Source organism: Epinephelus lanceolatus, chromosome 5 (genome assembly GCF_041903045.1).
Source record: "Epinephelus lanceolatus isolate andai-2023 chromosome 5, ASM4190304v1, whole genome shotgun sequence".
Classification (NCBI taxonomy): Eukaryota; Metazoa; Chordata; class Actinopteri; order Perciformes; family Serranidae; genus Epinephelus; species Epinephelus lanceolatus.
This window is the reverse complement of record NC_135738.1, coordinates 24,834,922-24,851,811: the sequence shown is the minus strand read 5'-3', so window position 1 is coordinate 24,851,811 and position 16,890 is coordinate 24,834,922. Positions and strand designations below refer to the sequence as shown.

The window sequence follows — 16,890 nt, the reverse complement described above, 5'->3', positions numbered from 1 at the left end:
CTCTCTTTTACACACTCACGCACACACCAAACAAGACACCAGCTGGTCCTGAATCATTCTGACATCTGCATACAGTGTACAGGGACTTGTGTTGCTATATCAGGAGAGGCTCAGCTGAACTAACCCTAACCCATTCTCAACCTGTCTGCTGTTTGCCTGCCTGTAACCGCACTTTTACTATAATAGATTTCCCATATATTGATTTTATCCGCGTACAATGTAAGCAAGCAGTTCAGGGGAACACAGGCTCCGAGACACATTTATTTAAATAACTTTCAAAAACAGCAATAAAGAAAACATCTATTGAACCTACAGTACATGGGAGTGAAACGTTTGTACAAAAATATGTCACTTTGTCGGGCCAAACATACAGTAATACATGATTATTATTATTATTATTAATAAAGTTATACAGATCAGTAATAAGACTAAATTGAGCATGCTGTATCTCCTGTACATGTTATATAAATATTTACAGTCATTCAACATGAATACATCGTCACCAGCTCAAGCAAACTCCTATTTTCACAATCTTAACAATTCAGCTATATGTGTCAATATCATCATACGATCACCTCTCTTCTGTTAACTCTCAGTTCTTACGTTGGGGAAACTTTTTTGCAGGTGAAAGCTGTAGGAAAGAGCAGTCATGTTGCAGTCCTTCATCTGGTCATCTTATCTCCAGTAGCACTGTAGCTGAAACTGAAATCAAGGGATGACTTCTGAGTTATTTTTCCTCTGAAATAACTGACATTTTCATTCATCCTGCAGCTGTCAGATGAATGAAATGACGCACTCACAACCCAATATTACTTCAAATTGCTTGTTGGAAATACTACTTTTATTTTAAACTCTTGAACTGTATGTGTCTGGATTAGTCTTTCACGCCCCTTGAACTCTGAGTTACATTTTGCCTGCTCATGGATTGAGCCGTCGTTGCTGTTTTGCGTCACGTTCTGCTTCATCATCCACCCGCTGAATATGCACAGCTAATCCTGAATGTTTTTTTCTCTCATACCACACTCCTCACTGCTGTGCCGTCCTCACCACCCTCCCTCGCTCCTGCTTCCCCCACTCCTCCTCCCTCTCCCTGTGTTGTCTCCTGTTCCTGCTCTTCCTCATTTCCTGCATGTGCTTCCACTTGCCAGCTCCTAAGCCCCGTCCTCGCACCCTCGATGGCTTCTTCTCCAGCCACAGCGAATCGCAGTACTCCTCCAGAGAGCCGAAGGGAGAGCTCATCACTCTTAAGTAGTCTTTGTAACGCTGGCGGGACTCCACCACGGGGTCTTCGCTCGGCTTGGGCCTCCCGTCCAGTTTTCCGTGTGTAACAAGTTGTAGATTGAGACGGAGGAGAGTGTGGGTGAAGTGTGTGTGCTCTTGAGCCACGCAGAAATACACACCGGCGTCTGAGGCGTGGAGGGAGCGGATCAGGAGACCGCGATCTGTGTGGACGACACGATCATCCAGCCTAACCTGGGAGACAAAAAGAAACACGTGAGAGCTGAGCAATGTAAGACAAAATGTTGTAAAATGTCGCTTTCTTCAATTGCCCTTACAATTTTCTCTTCATAAATCAAGTTTCAAAGCTCTACTGCAAAGAAACAAGAAATCCAGTGTCCCTTTACCCCCAATAAATCAATCAGAATGAGCACACATTGCAAAACACCGCCTTGATACCTGCCACCCTGCCTACATCCATAGATTTTCACGCCTGATTTGTATCCAAGGTGCGTTAAGCACGGTAATGACCCCTGAAACGGGAAACATATTGAATTGGGTGCAGTGAGTGTCACCCACACACAGATGCAGCGTGGGGGGCCAGGGGTCATTATGTGGTGTGGAGAGATCTTTAGATGCGTGATGAGTGCAGGCAATAAGCGAAGCCTAAAGAAGGCATTTGGCAAATTTGTTAGTGTGTGTGTGAGGGTGCATGTGCTTGTTGTTAAGGTATAAGGGCAAGCAGTGTGCTAATGTTTGCGCACCGCTCTTTTTATTTAGCATCCACCATGATTCATCAGGTGGTACGGCTGCTGTCAGGGCCTAAAACAACACAGCTGTGTGCAGAGGACAGGGAAAGAGGGCAACAGTGTGTGTGTGTCCGTGCACGTGTGGGTGCTTCAAAAGAAAACCTCCCACAGCCCCACTCCGACCCCCCAGAGGTGTAAGTGATAAGAAAGTTAGAGAGGGAGGCCGTGGCGTGAAGTGCATGTAGAAAAACACGAATATTGGCCTGTTTATGGCACTACATATGAACCCATGTGTGCATGTGTGTGTGTCTATATAGCTCTGTGGTGGTTCTAGGTCTGACACTGATGATGTGTTGTCCAGCCAGAGACAGAGCCCCCAGGCCCTCAGAGGCTCTTTGGGCCCTGACCCTTACCCACATTAGATTTACTGCTCTGTCACCCATCACATTCTCATTTCCTAACACACCTGATTGACTTGACAAATCACGTGGGATATATATCAGAAACAAAATCTCACTCAGGCAATGCCTCTGCTGAGATGCTGTGCAATTTTTTAAAATCATTCGATCAGTATTTATGTGTTCACTCCATCCAAAATAACGGCATCTGTGACCAAATGGCAATGCCAGACATTTAAATTCACCCAGCTGGTCTGTCTTTATTTGTGTACCTGTGTGTGCATGTGTGTGTCTGTGTGTGTATGTGCATGTGATTGAGCCTACAAACTACTGCAAAGACATTGCAACGGAGCATTTTGTTCGTAGGGACCCTTGCATGCCCATTTGTGTGGACAAGCGTGCACGTGGAACAATCCAGTAAAATACAGCTTTTAATAGTAAAATGAAGCACAAGTTTGGGCAAGTGTTTTAAAAGCTTAGGTGATCAAGTTAAGAACTCACCATGCTTACAGGAAGGCTGTTTTTCTAATGAACACCACAAATGAAATTTAACATGATCCATGTTTTCCTATTGCAGATTTTCTAATGGGCCTACATTCCAGGCTCCAGGAGGTGAATACACACACACACAGGCACAAACAGACACATACACACACAAACATGCTGTGAGAAAGTCTTCCAGCTCACATCTTTAATAGCTGACTTTTACGAGGGGGATAAGAGGAGGGAGTGTGCGTATGAGTGTGATGAAAATAAGTGCTGGCTGCAGGTGCTGCGAGCAGCTGGTCGAGGACGCCTTTATCAAAACCCATCAGAAGGCGAAAAGTGCGGAGAGAAACGCAGAAGGAAAGAGACTGTGGGAAATTGTGGAGACGACAGGAAAAGTATGGGGGAACAAAGTAGACGGAGTAAGCAGCGTGAAGGCAGGGACAAAGTGAGGAGAGATTAAGGTGGGACTGATGAGAGGGAGTTGAGGGACAGAAGAGGACAAGGGATGACAGACAGAAGGAAGCAGAGTGAGAGGTTGAAATGAGCCAGACACTTCGGAAATCACCTGCTCCAGCACCACACATCCAGCTGTGAGAGCAGGCAGACCACCTACTCACGCAAGAGGGCATCATTGTCCCTGCTGTGGGGGCCACTCTTGTCAGGCTGTGTGATAAATTCATCTTAAGTCCACAAACTTTGGGTGTTCTGGTTACATACGGGTTTTCATGTTCTAGCCAATCAAGTTTCTGTTCATAAAATGCAGGAAATCAGGCTGCAAGTTTTTTTGTACCTGACACAGCTGCCAGTAAATGCAACTTGGCAACTCGGCAATATGAGAGACGGAGAGAAAACCATGACTACGACTGAAAAAAAACAAAAGTAACATCAACACCAAATGGCAGTGAAATCACATCTCCATACAAAGATGAGGAAATTGTCAAATAGCATCAATTACAAGAAAGCTTTTTGAATTCTTCAGTGTAACAAAGCTCAAACAAAGACACCCTGAAAACACGTAACACACACACACACAGCTAATCTCTTCCATCACCTGAAAAAGTACACTGTGGGTGTTTCTTTGACCTCCACCTATCTGCAGTTCACTTGAACTCCTTCACTTTGTTTTGACTGTCAGCAGCTTTGCTGAGGTTCAGCCAGGAAAACAATCAATCAAGTGCTCAGTCGTAAATTTGAACCCACATGAGGAGTAGGAAAACTGAGTGAAAGTGAACGTGCACCTATTTTATTGCATAAGATGTGTTGCCTGTGAGGGGAACAGAGAAATAAAACGTATTCAAGTATTAAACTCACAGTCAGGGTTAAGAAAATATTTCTTTCAAACTACTTCCTGTTTTAGTAATTGTTATCATTCAGTTTAAAAGCCATGTTTGTAGTCTGGCATGCTAATTGAATGCTATTTTATTAGCCCATTAGGGGAAACAATGTATCTTTAAACCATGTTTGGTTTATTTATCATTTTTATTGTTTATTCATTCATTTATCTATGCAAAAAATTATGTAGTATGGCGGCATGGTGGTGCAGTGGTTAGCATTGTTGCGGATTCCTGGTTTAAACCCAGGGTGAGGGAGCCCTTCTGTGTGGAGTTTGCATATTCTACCCGTGCCAGTGTGGGGTTTCTCCAGGTACTCCGGCTTCCTCCCACAGTCCAAAGACATGCAGGCTAGGTGAACTGGTGACTAGAGGTGTGAGTGTGAGCGTAAATGGTTGTCTGTCTCTATGTGTCAGCCTTGTGATAGTCTGGCAACCTGTCCAGGGTGTACCCCACCTCTCGCCCAATGTCAGCTGGGATAGCCTCCACCCGCAACCCTCATGGACGACAAACATGGCGCTAGTCAAGAAGGCACAAAAGCAGCTAAAGCAGATAAAAACTCTCCACAGAACATTTTACAACAACAGCTACCTGCCCTGGATGACATCGTCACCTCCCAGTGCCTGCAGAGAACACATAACATCATAAAAGCCTCACTCCATCCTGCTCACCGTCTGTTTCAACTGTTGGCCTCCAAAAGCTCTACAGGTCCATCAAAACATGCACCACAAGATTCATAAACAGTCTCTACTGTACCCCAAAGCCATCACCATACCAAACTATAAAATGAAGCAAACTCACTAAAGCATCTTACAGGTCTTTTCCTTAAGTGCAATAACTTATTTTATGGGCAATAATATGCATGAGTGCTTTTTTTATCCCATTTTAACTGCATACATTGGCAGTGAGTGTATGGTGTCTACATGTGAGTGGAATGGAGGCATTTATTTACTTATTTTTATTACTATTTTATTAGTATTTATTACTTGAGTCCTTGAGTGCACCTGAATTTTGCACAATGACAGTAAAGAAATCTGAATCTGAGTCTGGTTTGTTCATGTTTCAGTCATTAGCAGTACATTATACCATGATAAATATCAGCATTGGTCAGAATAACAAACTTGTGTTAATGTTCTGCTGTGAAGCCCAGCCTGAGTCTGTGTTATCATCCAGTAATAATTGTATTAAAATGTATCAGGAAAAAATGTATTAGTCCAGGTGGTGGCTCTCTCTACCTTTTTATTGGCAGAGAAGACGGTGAGATAAAATGTCTGTAATGTTAAAAATGACTTCAATGAGCATACTCCAGCACAGCCAAACCTCTTAGAGATATTTTGCCATCATCAATATGACTGTAGTTACTGTCCATCCATCAGATTCTACACATTATGCTTTATTTTCTTAGCTTCTGTGTCTATATCACATGACAGTCCTGAGGGAGGAAGAACTCCTGCATTCACTCCTTCATCACTTTGTCTAGAGTACAATAGGTCACATATCATTGCATGCCTAGACACACAAACACAGAAAACACCCCATTGTGTTCATTACCCCAAAACACATGGCTGTCCCTAGGGAGCGCTCTGTTATGATTTCTGCTGTAGGGGATCATAAAGAAACACACGCACACACACACACTACAGGGAAACATGGGGCTTTGTGCTGTGAGGGCCTATAAAGGAACACATGGGCCTTTAGTGGCCTCTGCACCTGTCAGTGTGTTTACATTCACCCCTGAAAGAGAGGACAGGGGACCAGTCGTGGGAGTAAATAAGTATAGCAGGAAGTGGGAAGAGAAAGGAGGAGTGAGTGGGTTGAGTGGTAAGCAGGCCACTCGCAGAGGGTGGAGGGAGGTTTGTGTGTTTGGACAGGGGAGGTGGAGGCACCGAGGTGCTGAGTAAGCAGGTCTCTGTCGTCTCATTCAGGAGACGGGTGTCATCATCAACGAGTTCCTTTCCACACCTCAGATATAAACTCTATGTCCCTGTACGTCTTCGTCTGTCCACCATCCTGTCTCGTAGGACCTGAGTTTTAAAGTGACACTGGTTCGATGCAATGACAATTAGCAAGAATCACTTACTGAGTTTTCAAGTAATGCTTTTGCTGCATTCACATGCTCCATGGACAGTCCTGTTTTTCAAGTTGGGAAGTTGTTCTTCCAACTTAGGTCTGTTCATGTCTTAGGTCCACACAGTTAAATATATTTAGTGCCATACTTGCGTTTGGCCATGTCGTCAAGCTAGTCTGCTGTCTCTGTGAGGTAGCTGTCTGTTAATCATTCTCTCTACAGCAGGAAACTGCACTTCAAAATAAAAGCTTTGCACCAGAAATTCACTGTACTTCAAAATACAGTCCATTTTTAACGACCTTGACACATTTGCAAGTCATTTGCAGACCATTCAGAACGGAGCTGTGACCCACTTTTGGAAAGCGACCCACCAGTTGGGAACCACTGCTCTACATGAACATAACTAACCTTTTCAACCTAATACCATATTACAATCATTGTGTGAAATGATAAAAAGTATTATCATCAATCAAGCAATCACTTTAATCCACTGTGCTTCTGCATGAGTTCAACTTGGGAACATGTGTACCAAAATTTTGTTGTTGCAATTTGAGAATGTGTTCACTTGAACTTTCCCAGTCGGGAACTCATTATTCTGATTATTCCAACACCATATGACTGCAGGGTTTGTGTGAAGTCAATATTGATACAGCCTTGAGCCCTGTTTCCCCCAACGACTTTCGATATAGAACCTTTGGAACCAGAAGTAACCCTTCAGACATGGTACCAAGACCCTCACGTTTCCACCGCAAACAGTACACTTAAATGTGGGAGGGGTTGTTGCTGCTGCAAGAGGCAGCAAAACATCCTTTCATTTTATAGTTACAGTTTACTAATAAAACTCTCCACGGTGGTTACATAAGCCTCAATCCAGCCACAACTCAGCCCTGAGCAGAGTGACCGTCCGCTATTGACCAATCAACAGACTGCAGTGTTCACAGCTCCACCTTTTAGTACCAGATCTGTCTGCTAGGTACCCCAACAGAGGGGGGACCAAAAATGGGGACGGTATGGAACGGTTCCATTGATACCATCCACAACTTTTCACAGTGGAAACGAAAAAAAAGCGTACTGTACTTAACTGCACCGTACTGTACTGCTTCGTGGAAATGGGTCTATAGAGTGCTGAGTTTGTTTTCTGATCCACCACTCCATCCTCCTGCCCAAAACACAATTTAAGGAATCTACAGTCGCCCTTGAATAATCTACGGTGGCCCACAGGGAGAAGTAGTTGCATTCCAGCATGATAACTTAATAAGAAAATGCAAAAAAAACAAAAAACAAAGGTTAAATAAAGGGTAAAATTCAATTCTCATGTTCTTTCCCCCCTTTTTCCATATAAGATAGATAACTCTCATCAATATCCTTTCAGGTGGGCCTGCTTTAAGTCATTCTTCACCTTCCTCAACACCAGAGGAGCTGCAGCACATTTCAGAAAGCCCTGGACACTCATAAACAAAAATACTAACCTTACACAAGTAACTAGCGAGACCCTGGATCTCTCCCTTATTACCTATAATTCCACAATAGATGTGACTTTTGGGTATTCAACTTTGTATAAAGCTTTGAATAATATCTTCTTTGTCCAAGCACTGTTTTTCACCTTCCCTGAGATAAGCAGGACCTGCAGTGCTGTGATTTGTGGTACAAACAGTTGCTGATGGGTTCAAGGCTCAGACCTCACAGCCAGTGAGGTTAAGTCAAGTATGTTTTTGGAGGTTTTGAAGTACTTATGTAAGAAATTACTTTTGCAGTGACAAATGTCCGTCTTCAGCCCTTTAACTTCCTTGCTTTGTGACCTGGCATGAAGAAAATGTAACCCCTCAGGTACTGTAAACTCAAGAAAAGCAAAAAGGCCCACCTTCAGACATCAGAGAGAAAGAGAAAGAAAGAAGGAAAGGAAAGAGCGGGAGATAATTTATGTTTGGGTGGCGTGTGTGTCAATGAGTGTACTCGCTGACCTCCTCCTTGCGTTCAGTTCCAGGCCTCTGTATGTACCACCGGATCTGGGCCTGTTGAGATTTGGGAATACATTCGAGAAAGGTGGAGTTGGTCTGCACACCGTAGAGGACTCTCTCCTCCACCCGTCCCCCAACAAGACCTAAAGAAAACACAACTGTTATTGATCCAAGAGTCTTTTCTCTGGCTCTAAAGAAAGGTATCTCATGCAGGTATCCTCTAATGACTTGTTAAATGATTCATTTATCTGTTCGCTCGATGGAGCTTGCAAAGAAAAAAGCAGACTTTCTTACAAAGACAGACAAAGGTGGAATTTCTTGAGAGAACAAAGTCTACATACTGTCCTCTGTGTCCCAGCACTGACTGGCAGGGTCTCCATGCTTGATGTCCTGTCTTCTGGCTCGCCTGGAGAACAAACACACCAAGTTTATTAAGATTACGAGTTCATGTCAACTTTGAGAGACATGTAACCAAGATAGAGAGAGTTTGGTGGAACTGATCATTTAGTATAGGAGCTAACATTTAGCTTATGTAATAACCACCACCAAATACATAGGTCAAACTTGACACTGACTAAGAATGCTGTAAACATGTGAGGAGGTTGCCTGACTGTAACCTCCGGCAGCAAATTTTCAGAATGACATAAAATGTGATTTAAGGTGACCTCTGAAACCCTCAGTGTCTTTCTCTGGTTGACACATGTAACAGCCCTGACACATCAGGCTGCCGGTCGGCCGCTGGTCAATGTCAGGCCATCGGTGCATCTGTGGCTCTAGTTTTCACAGTGTGCCCTGCCTCTTTGACCCTCATTGGCCTTTGTCTGCTTTTTTTTTGTTTTTTTGGTTGATTTGGCACGTTGAATCAGCAAGGTGACGGCTTAGCCCGTCTGTGAATGACATCCCTCATGATTGGCAGTTCAGCTCATTGGAGAAAAGAAGTGGAAGTGAGGAAAGTAAACAAACTGCTAACATCCAGAGGGAGTGAAATCAAAACTAACTTGTTATATCCTCCTGAGATCCTGTGTCTTCATGAAGGACATCACATTTTGGGTTTACTTGACCATATACTTCATTCTACTTAACTTAGACCTGTTGTCCTCATTCTTGGACACTTTTTTATGCCATCTAGCAGCAGTAAGAGCACAATACACTAATCCACCTAAAAAATAGATGGCAGTCATCTCTGCCAAGTTTGCAGCCAATCCCAACACAGAAGTGGACAAGGTTGTAAACGTGATCACGTTTTGTGGTTGAAAGTTGTTTATTTATGATTAATAATCTTTGTAGTTTGATATGGCAACAAAGTTGACCAATTTTAGCAACAGTAACAAGCTAAGACACTGTTGAGATTTTATTGGGACTTTATTATCGTCTCATTTGAGGACACTGGGATTTAATTATTGTTGACATAGTTCTGTTTTTTTATACTTATCAGGTCCTACTGATCCCAAATTGCTAGGAGAAATTAAAAATGCATACCAAAAAAAGTTCAGGTCTCAGGAGTATATGAGGTAAGGTTTTTTTTAGTCATTGACCTCTTTAGCAGAAACAGTTCATAATTGTTTGTGTTAGTGTTTGCTAGCACAGTAGCTAAATATCATTTGGTCTTTTGTTTATGTGCTAACTGGCTAATTAGCATCTTAACTCAGTGCTCTTGGCCTTCCGGTTTCCCACTTAAATGACGAATAACAGTCCACCACTGCCTGCTGGTACTGAGAGTAATTTCCTCTCATGCAGCCGCAGAATGTGCGTGCTAGTTGGCTGTTGGCTGCAGTCTTTGCAGTGTGTTCAGGTGCGACTTTTTGGCTGAGACACAGGAGACGTGAGGTGATGCACAGGTTAGCCTTTGTCACTGCCAGTTCATTGATGTCAATCGATGTCTGTGTCTGGGCCTTAAAACCAACAGTGAATCATTCTGCCTATAACTGTAATAGAAATCTCATTCACAAACTGATTGTTTGGTGTTATAGTCGAAACTGTTCTACAAATCACGTTTCTTTGGCCTCTAGCTCAGTGCTGCTCACTTGGGCTCCTTCAGTTTGTATTGATTACACCTCCTCCACCTCCTGTCAGTCCTGTGTGATGGGACATCTGTAGCCTACACTCCCTGACACTGTGGAGATCAGCTTTCAAAGAGCCCTGGAGACCGAAAGCAGGGCCTCCACTGTTCCACAAACCATAACAGCATCCCCACTGGCCAATAATATGGCAGTGTGACCTCTAACTGTAGGGTATAGATTCTGTGGAGCCTCGATTTGTGCAAGCGAGCACACAAAACAAAAAACAAAGACACACATGCAGCACACACTAACATGCTTTCACACCTCAAGGGCTACACTCCAGAGGTGTGGAGTGACAGTAGCATTAATCAGCTGAGGAGCAGCATCTCTAATCAATGTTTCAAGTGGACTAATACCCTCTGGCATGAAAAAAGTGCCGAAGAGGTGAAGAGAACCAAAATAGAAAACATATTTAGCAAGAACTATGAACTCCACCTGACAGTCCCAGAATAAAGAACCAGCCCTGGGACCACGCACCATTGAGAAGTAGGGCAACGTAGGGTCAGTTTAAAGCTGTTCTTTCGTAGGATCACACATATTTTTAAGTTTATTCCTGAAAATCATGCTATCCAGTGTCAAAATATTTCAAAATTCAAGTGGCACCAAGACATTAACGCGCAGCAGCTCTGTGCAAATGAGAGAAAGTAAATATAAAGGTCAATTTAAAGTAGGGAATTTCAAATTTTCAAGAGTTTAGCATACCTCTTGGATGCAGGGATGTATCGTGAGCATGTGTGTCCGTCCCAAGCGCAGTATGGGTCTCGTGCCAGGCAGCATTCAGCACAGGCTTGGCCATACAGGTGACATCTACTGAGTGAGACCTGGGCTAGCCCTTCACTTGAGCCGACGTAGAGCTGTTGCTACAGTGAGACACACACCATATTCTGCTTTAGGGAGGGTAAACACACAGATCAATTTCAAGTTCAAATGTATTCTTTTAATGGTGTAAAAATATATACATAAAGAAAGTACATCAACAGAAGCAGTCCATAAGACGGTACATTTTATGGTTTGTGCTAAAAGAATTGTTTTCTCTGTACACATATAAACTTCATATATCAAACTTTCCTCAGGGTTCCTCCTGTGAATTGAGCTCAAGAATAACTCAGGGTCAAAGTGTTGTAAAAATAAGACTAATAATTCAAAACCTGAGACTCGCACTTGAAACAAACCAGAGATTTAAGGATTTTTCAATGGGAGGACTTTTTACAAATGTGGCCCAAAGGATCTGCTCTGACTCGTCCTAAGTTACGGAGATTCCTGCACAGAACTTCCAAACAACCTCTGAAAAACACTAGCGAGCATGCACATACAGACACACACACAGGTCAAAGCTTGCTGGAGATTAATGGAAGCGGTGATTGGGGTTGAAGTGTCTACTGACACCCCTGACCTTAAGATAATGAGGCAGAAGGGGGAGCATGAAATCGAATAGATGAATGAATTTAGGATAAAGAAAAAACAGTATCTCTTGTGCCACATCAGGCAAATACAGCTGAAAGTATCTGGCATGAATGAAGGCAGAGAAGTAGTGTAGGGAGAGTGTGGGAATAAAATGGATGAGAATAAGGCCGAACCTGTTTGGAAGACATCTCCATGCTGAGGATGGGAGTGGGAACCTACACAAAGTAAATCAAACCAGCTTTAACACCTCAATAAATATACATTGCTGGAGCAGAAACAACAGATGATGAATATTTCACTGTTTGATGAGTCAACTATACCACAGAGGACAGCCAGAGAACAGTTGGCATCGTCAATCAAAAAGCTCGAAGCGAATGACAGCGTGTGTGTGCTTCTGTTTCTGTATTTGTGTGTGGAGCTGTGTTGTGCGCCGAACCTGGAAAACTTGAAGTTCTTCAAGCACCACTTCCTCTGTTGACCAATTCTCCTGAGTGATGCTCACCACCTTCAGAACCGAGCCGGCGTCTACAGCAGAGAGTGAGACGAAGAAGCAGGAGGGGTGATTGGGATCAATCAAGCAAACCACACAGCATGAATTTTTCATTCAGAAGTGAATAATATAAACCAGCCAGGTATGAGTACGGTATTGTTTTCATATCCAATGACAATGAGCACACTTTTCTCTCAGGCACCAACACAATTTCAACAATTCTCAGACTTTAGTTTCAGAATTTCTGTTGAAATGTACATCTGATCCAAGACATGGATCCATATGCAACCTTACATGTATCATTTCTAACAACTGCAAGACCATATCAGCATCAGATACATCTGTTTACAGCCAAGGAAAACTCATAGTAATCTAGTGCTCTCTGCTGGCCAAATATGGAGCTTCAAGAGACAACAGAGAGGAGATATGTGTGTCTCACCTGTTCCCAGAAACATGACCTCATATTGTCCATCCTCCGCCAAAACTTTGTCCACCACAATCTGAGTCAGGGTGTAGTCCACTCGAACACGTGTGAACACAGGTCGGCCAGTCAGAGGGTAGACAGAGCGATACATGAGAGGGTGGAACCGAATGAAACTGACCACCTCATCTGGGAAGTCTTTAGTTGTCTTGATTCTTGGATCATAAGTCATGCTGGGACACTAAAGGACAAAAATAATAAGTGTTGATTTAGTGCAAAAGTTTTACAATTCCAAGATAAAATTCACTCCATGTATGTGTTAAGTGAGTTTTGTCTATCAATGTAATGGTGCTTGTCTCCCTCTGCTGGCCAAATGAAAAACAGCAGGCGCCTAACCACATGTGGAACATCTGTGTCACTCCTGTTCCCCCCTTTCTGTGGATGCCATAGCTCAAACAGCTGTGCACCTGAAGCGCACGCCGAACTCTCCATACATCCCTTCCCCTCCCATGATTACACTTTGTAAACAAAATGAAACAAGAATCTGATTAACATGTCAAGCAGCCTCATCCGAGCCAAGGTTATGTCATACATCATGCGCAGATGTGAGCATGCATACCCTACAGCATCTTGAACATTTCACCTTTGAATCCAACCACTTTTAAATTAGGCCATGTTTATTATTCTGAATTAGGAGGGAGGCTTTTATTCATCTAATTGTGAGGAGGAAATCATATTTAGCTGGGAACAATCAAGTATGAGCTGTCTCTGCACCGTTCCAGGACGTGGATATGGTATCCTCCCCTCGTATTCCACCCATCGGTGGTCGGGCCCCTCCTTGTGGGCGTAAGGTCCATTAAACACGGCCCTGATGTCCGCCATGCTGTACACGCACACTGCTGAGCCACGGAAAATGGAGCTGAGTGAAAAGAGGAAACAGGTTAAGTATAGGGAAGAAAAGCAGAGACCACAGGTGATGGTGATGACGGTGTGATGAATACTGGATTTACCTGGAGGTGGTGAAGACGGCATACACTTTGGGGTTTTTATCATCTCTTGTAGGGAGCAAAAATATGTCCTCTGTGAGAGAAGGGGAAGCAGCATAAAGGTTATTTGTTTTTATTACCTTTATCCGCACAGAGAGATTTTCTGTCTCTGTGCCGCTGCTGGCATAATTGGAAATGCTGTCCTTTTCAAAAGTGCACTCAAAAGGTAGATTCAAGAGGATAAAACCCACTTTATTGGTCTGGATTTTCCCTCTTTATTCTCACAGTCACTTACGGAGCTCATCAAAGTGTGTGTCCACTCCGTCCGGTCCAGGGATGGAACACACAAGTCTGGTTTTGAGGAAGGTGGTCCACTTATTGGTCAGACTCCTCAGCCCACCCACATCATTCTGAAACACAACCACGTACAGTGTAACAAAACCACAGTCAGCACAGTGCAGCTGTCCTACATGGCCAAAAGCCCACCACAATTAATAATACACACTTTCGACTTAACCACAACTTCACTGTAATCTATCTAATGGACCCACACACAGAGATAACACACAGCATCGCAGGCTGACTCAGATTTCCTGCACTAATTGGGAAAATAAACAGGTGAACCGCATGGATCTGCTTATTTAACCAGCGCAAAGGAGGCCTTCTTGTTAGTTTAATGACAGTCGGGAGTAATTGAAAAGGGAGAGGAAAGAGAAAGAGGAAAATGTTGAAGAAGAAGAGCAGGTTTCATCTTAGCATTTGAATTGCTGTTTTAAGTAGCGACCTTTGATTGAGCGATGGTAAGAGCATTCAAGTGCACCGCTTTGTAATGCATAGAAAACTTAAGAGATCCTCCTTATTAAAATTGGCTAGTGCACCATCTAAGTATTGTTGAGAAGACCTTTATGGTTCGACATCACAAAACCACAATTGTGTTTAAGAGACAAAAAGAAATGTAAGCACTTAATGAGGACGTTTCACAATGGTGATAATCTTCAAAGAGGACTGAAGTGAAGTGCCCTTGCTTCTTTTTGCATGCAGAGACAAACACTTACAGATAATGAAAGTGAGGGAAAAAAACAAAAAAAACAAAGAGCATATGAGAGATAGCTGAAGGAGAGGGAGAGGGCTGTAATCCAGAGGAATCTCCTCTCTGTCTGCCTTACAGCTTACTCCCAAGTCATAAATACGCTGAAAGCTTTTCTCTAAGAATGTAGCAATGGGTCTCCGAATGCTAATAGCAAACTGCTGTGTGGGCTTGTCCCATTTGGAATGACTAACGGCGCACTGTATGGTATACAAAAGGTCCCCAATCATGAATCTATTCAGCCCTCAGTCAGCTGTGCAGTGCCATCCGAGCTTACAGTTGTTTTGACATGCTGTCAAACAGAACTTAATGGGCACTGAAACATGATATGCTTCTCAAATGTCTCGCAGCATCTCACAACAGAGCGGAGAGAATGTTTGTATTGTCAAAAATGATTCAGTTTAGGTATGAATTTAAAGTTTGGCATTGTGCTTCTAGCAATAGACCTTCAAATGATGACTTGTCGCTTTTGTTCCAGTGGAGGCTGAATGCTCTCGCTGTAAACTGCGTTGGACAAAAGCATCTGCCAAATTAAAACAAGCTTGTGTAACGTACTGGGACCACACAAAAAAAGCTTTCTTTATCAGGCCTTTATTGGAGAACACATGCAAATCCTTGAGTTAAAAAATAATGATGACAATGAGATGGTGCAAAGATCTACATCGATCTCAGTGACAATGTAGGCAGCCGCACTAAAAATGTCCTGTCAGCTGGGCACAAAGGTGCTAACAACATGATTAACTGCTCCTGACACAGTCTTTCAGATGACTACAAAAGAAGAATGTATCAGGATGGCCTCCTCCTGGGAAACATAAAACACTTCTGTAGTGGCCAACACAAAGATCCTTATCCGATCAGAACACTGAGGGAGTTACTGACTACGTTTACACGTACACTAACACTCCACCATTATTCTGAATGTGACGATATTATGAATTTCATGTAGGACAGCATATTCCATTTGGATAGTCCAAAGTAGGCCATATTCTGAATGTAGCATTTTCCACTTAAGACGGTATGTGCCAGTATTATTCAGGTTTTGGGAGTATTCTTTGAACATGTATACAACGCATTTGTGCATCTCAACTGGGGTTTTTACAGCAGTTTGCAACACACAGCCTCTTGCCTGTTTACTACTAGCCAACAGTTTGCAAGGTTTTTTTGAGAAAGTGGTTTAAGAAATCCTAACTCCTAACTAAATCCTATTTTGATGCAAGAAGCAAAATGGCACAAGCAGCTCCAGCTGTTCCACATTTCCACATTTTCATGTGATAAACAACACGTACGGGCATGTTATTTAGTGTATGCATGGCTGCATGTGAATGGAATCTAAACAGCTCAGTAGGAATAGCGTCTTTTTCAGAATAAGGGCAAAAAACAAAATATGTTGTGCATGTAAACATAGTCAATGATGCACGGGTCAGGGGTTTTTGGAATCCACCAGATCCGTTATGAGAGCCAATCTGCAGAGCCCAGCTTGCAAAAATATGTGTTAATCGACCATCAGAACCTGACTCAACGTGCATACCGGCAACTTTTGTGTATTTGAGAGAGAAAGGAAGTGATAAAAAGAGAGACAGAAAGTTGGGAAGAAGAAGTGGAAGGTGGACTATTGCAATGTTTCTGTAAGTTATTGATGACTTACTCAGAGTGCTGCTTTGTCACCTTTTGACCCGCCTGCTCAAACCTATGACATTTTCTAGTGAGCTCACTCACTCAATCTCAACCAATGCACAACTAGTCATAAGTGGGGTTTTGGCTCCTCCACACTCTGTAAGAGGTCTTCCACATCCAATGTTTTTCTCAATAGTCCCACTATGTCACACCCACTCTATCTTCCAAATACCACTTCTCTCATTAACTGTGTGCTGAAGTTCATGTACAAGTATCCTAGTCGGGCCTTTAACTCTTCCATCCCCTCTCTAATCCCCTCTCTACCCCCTGCCTGTCCACCCATCTGTTACATCCTCCCCTCCATGCCTCTGTATACCGCCAAACTTTCCACACCTCTCTTGTGTAATATCTCACCTTGCACACACGAGCCACTCGGGACAGGATGCTCTTGTCGTTGCCTTCCCACGACACTTCGCGGAAGAAAAAGTATATCTTATCATCATCTGGATTGTAGGTGTCTGCAATGGGATGAGCAGATATAAACCTGGCCTCTGAAGACACGGAGAGGAAAAGAGAGACGGGGGAGAGTGTTAAAATAAGTCAGGTAATGGATTTGC

The 16,890-nt window shown here is 43.1% G+C and overlaps 1 protein-coding gene across 3 annotated transcripts in view; it reads right to left on the bottom strand.

Moving 5' to 3' along the window:
- Positions 1-241: 241 nt before the first annotated feature.
- The window catches only part of sema3d (sema domain, immunoglobulin domain (Ig), short basic domain, secreted, (semaphorin) 3D), a 41,987-nt gene continuing 25,338 nt past the window's right edge, over positions 242-16,890 (bottom strand). For all 3 annotated transcript variants that reach the window (XM_033635998.2, XM_033635999.2, XM_078167937.1), the window contains exons 8-18: positions 16,688-16,824; positions 13,868-13,982; positions 13,597-13,666; positions 13,361-13,505; positions 12,605-12,827; positions 12,112-12,200; positions 11,849-11,890; positions 10,974-11,131; positions 8,553-8,617; positions 8,215-8,354; positions 242-1,473 (exon numbers count right to left, since the gene is read on the bottom strand). In XM_033635998.2, coding sequence (XP_033491889.1) covers positions 1,027-1,473; positions 8,215-8,354; positions 8,553-8,617; positions 10,974-11,131; positions 11,849-11,890; positions 12,112-12,200; positions 12,605-12,827; positions 13,361-13,505; positions 13,597-13,666; positions 13,868-13,982; positions 16,688-16,824 — 1,631 coding nt within the window. In that variant the 3' untranslated portion in view covers positions 242-1,026. The remainder of the gene's footprint in view (positions 1,474-8,214; positions 8,355-8,552; positions 8,618-10,973; positions 11,132-11,848; positions 11,891-12,111; positions 12,201-12,604; positions 12,828-13,360; positions 13,506-13,596; positions 13,667-13,867; positions 13,983-16,687; positions 16,825-16,890) is intronic.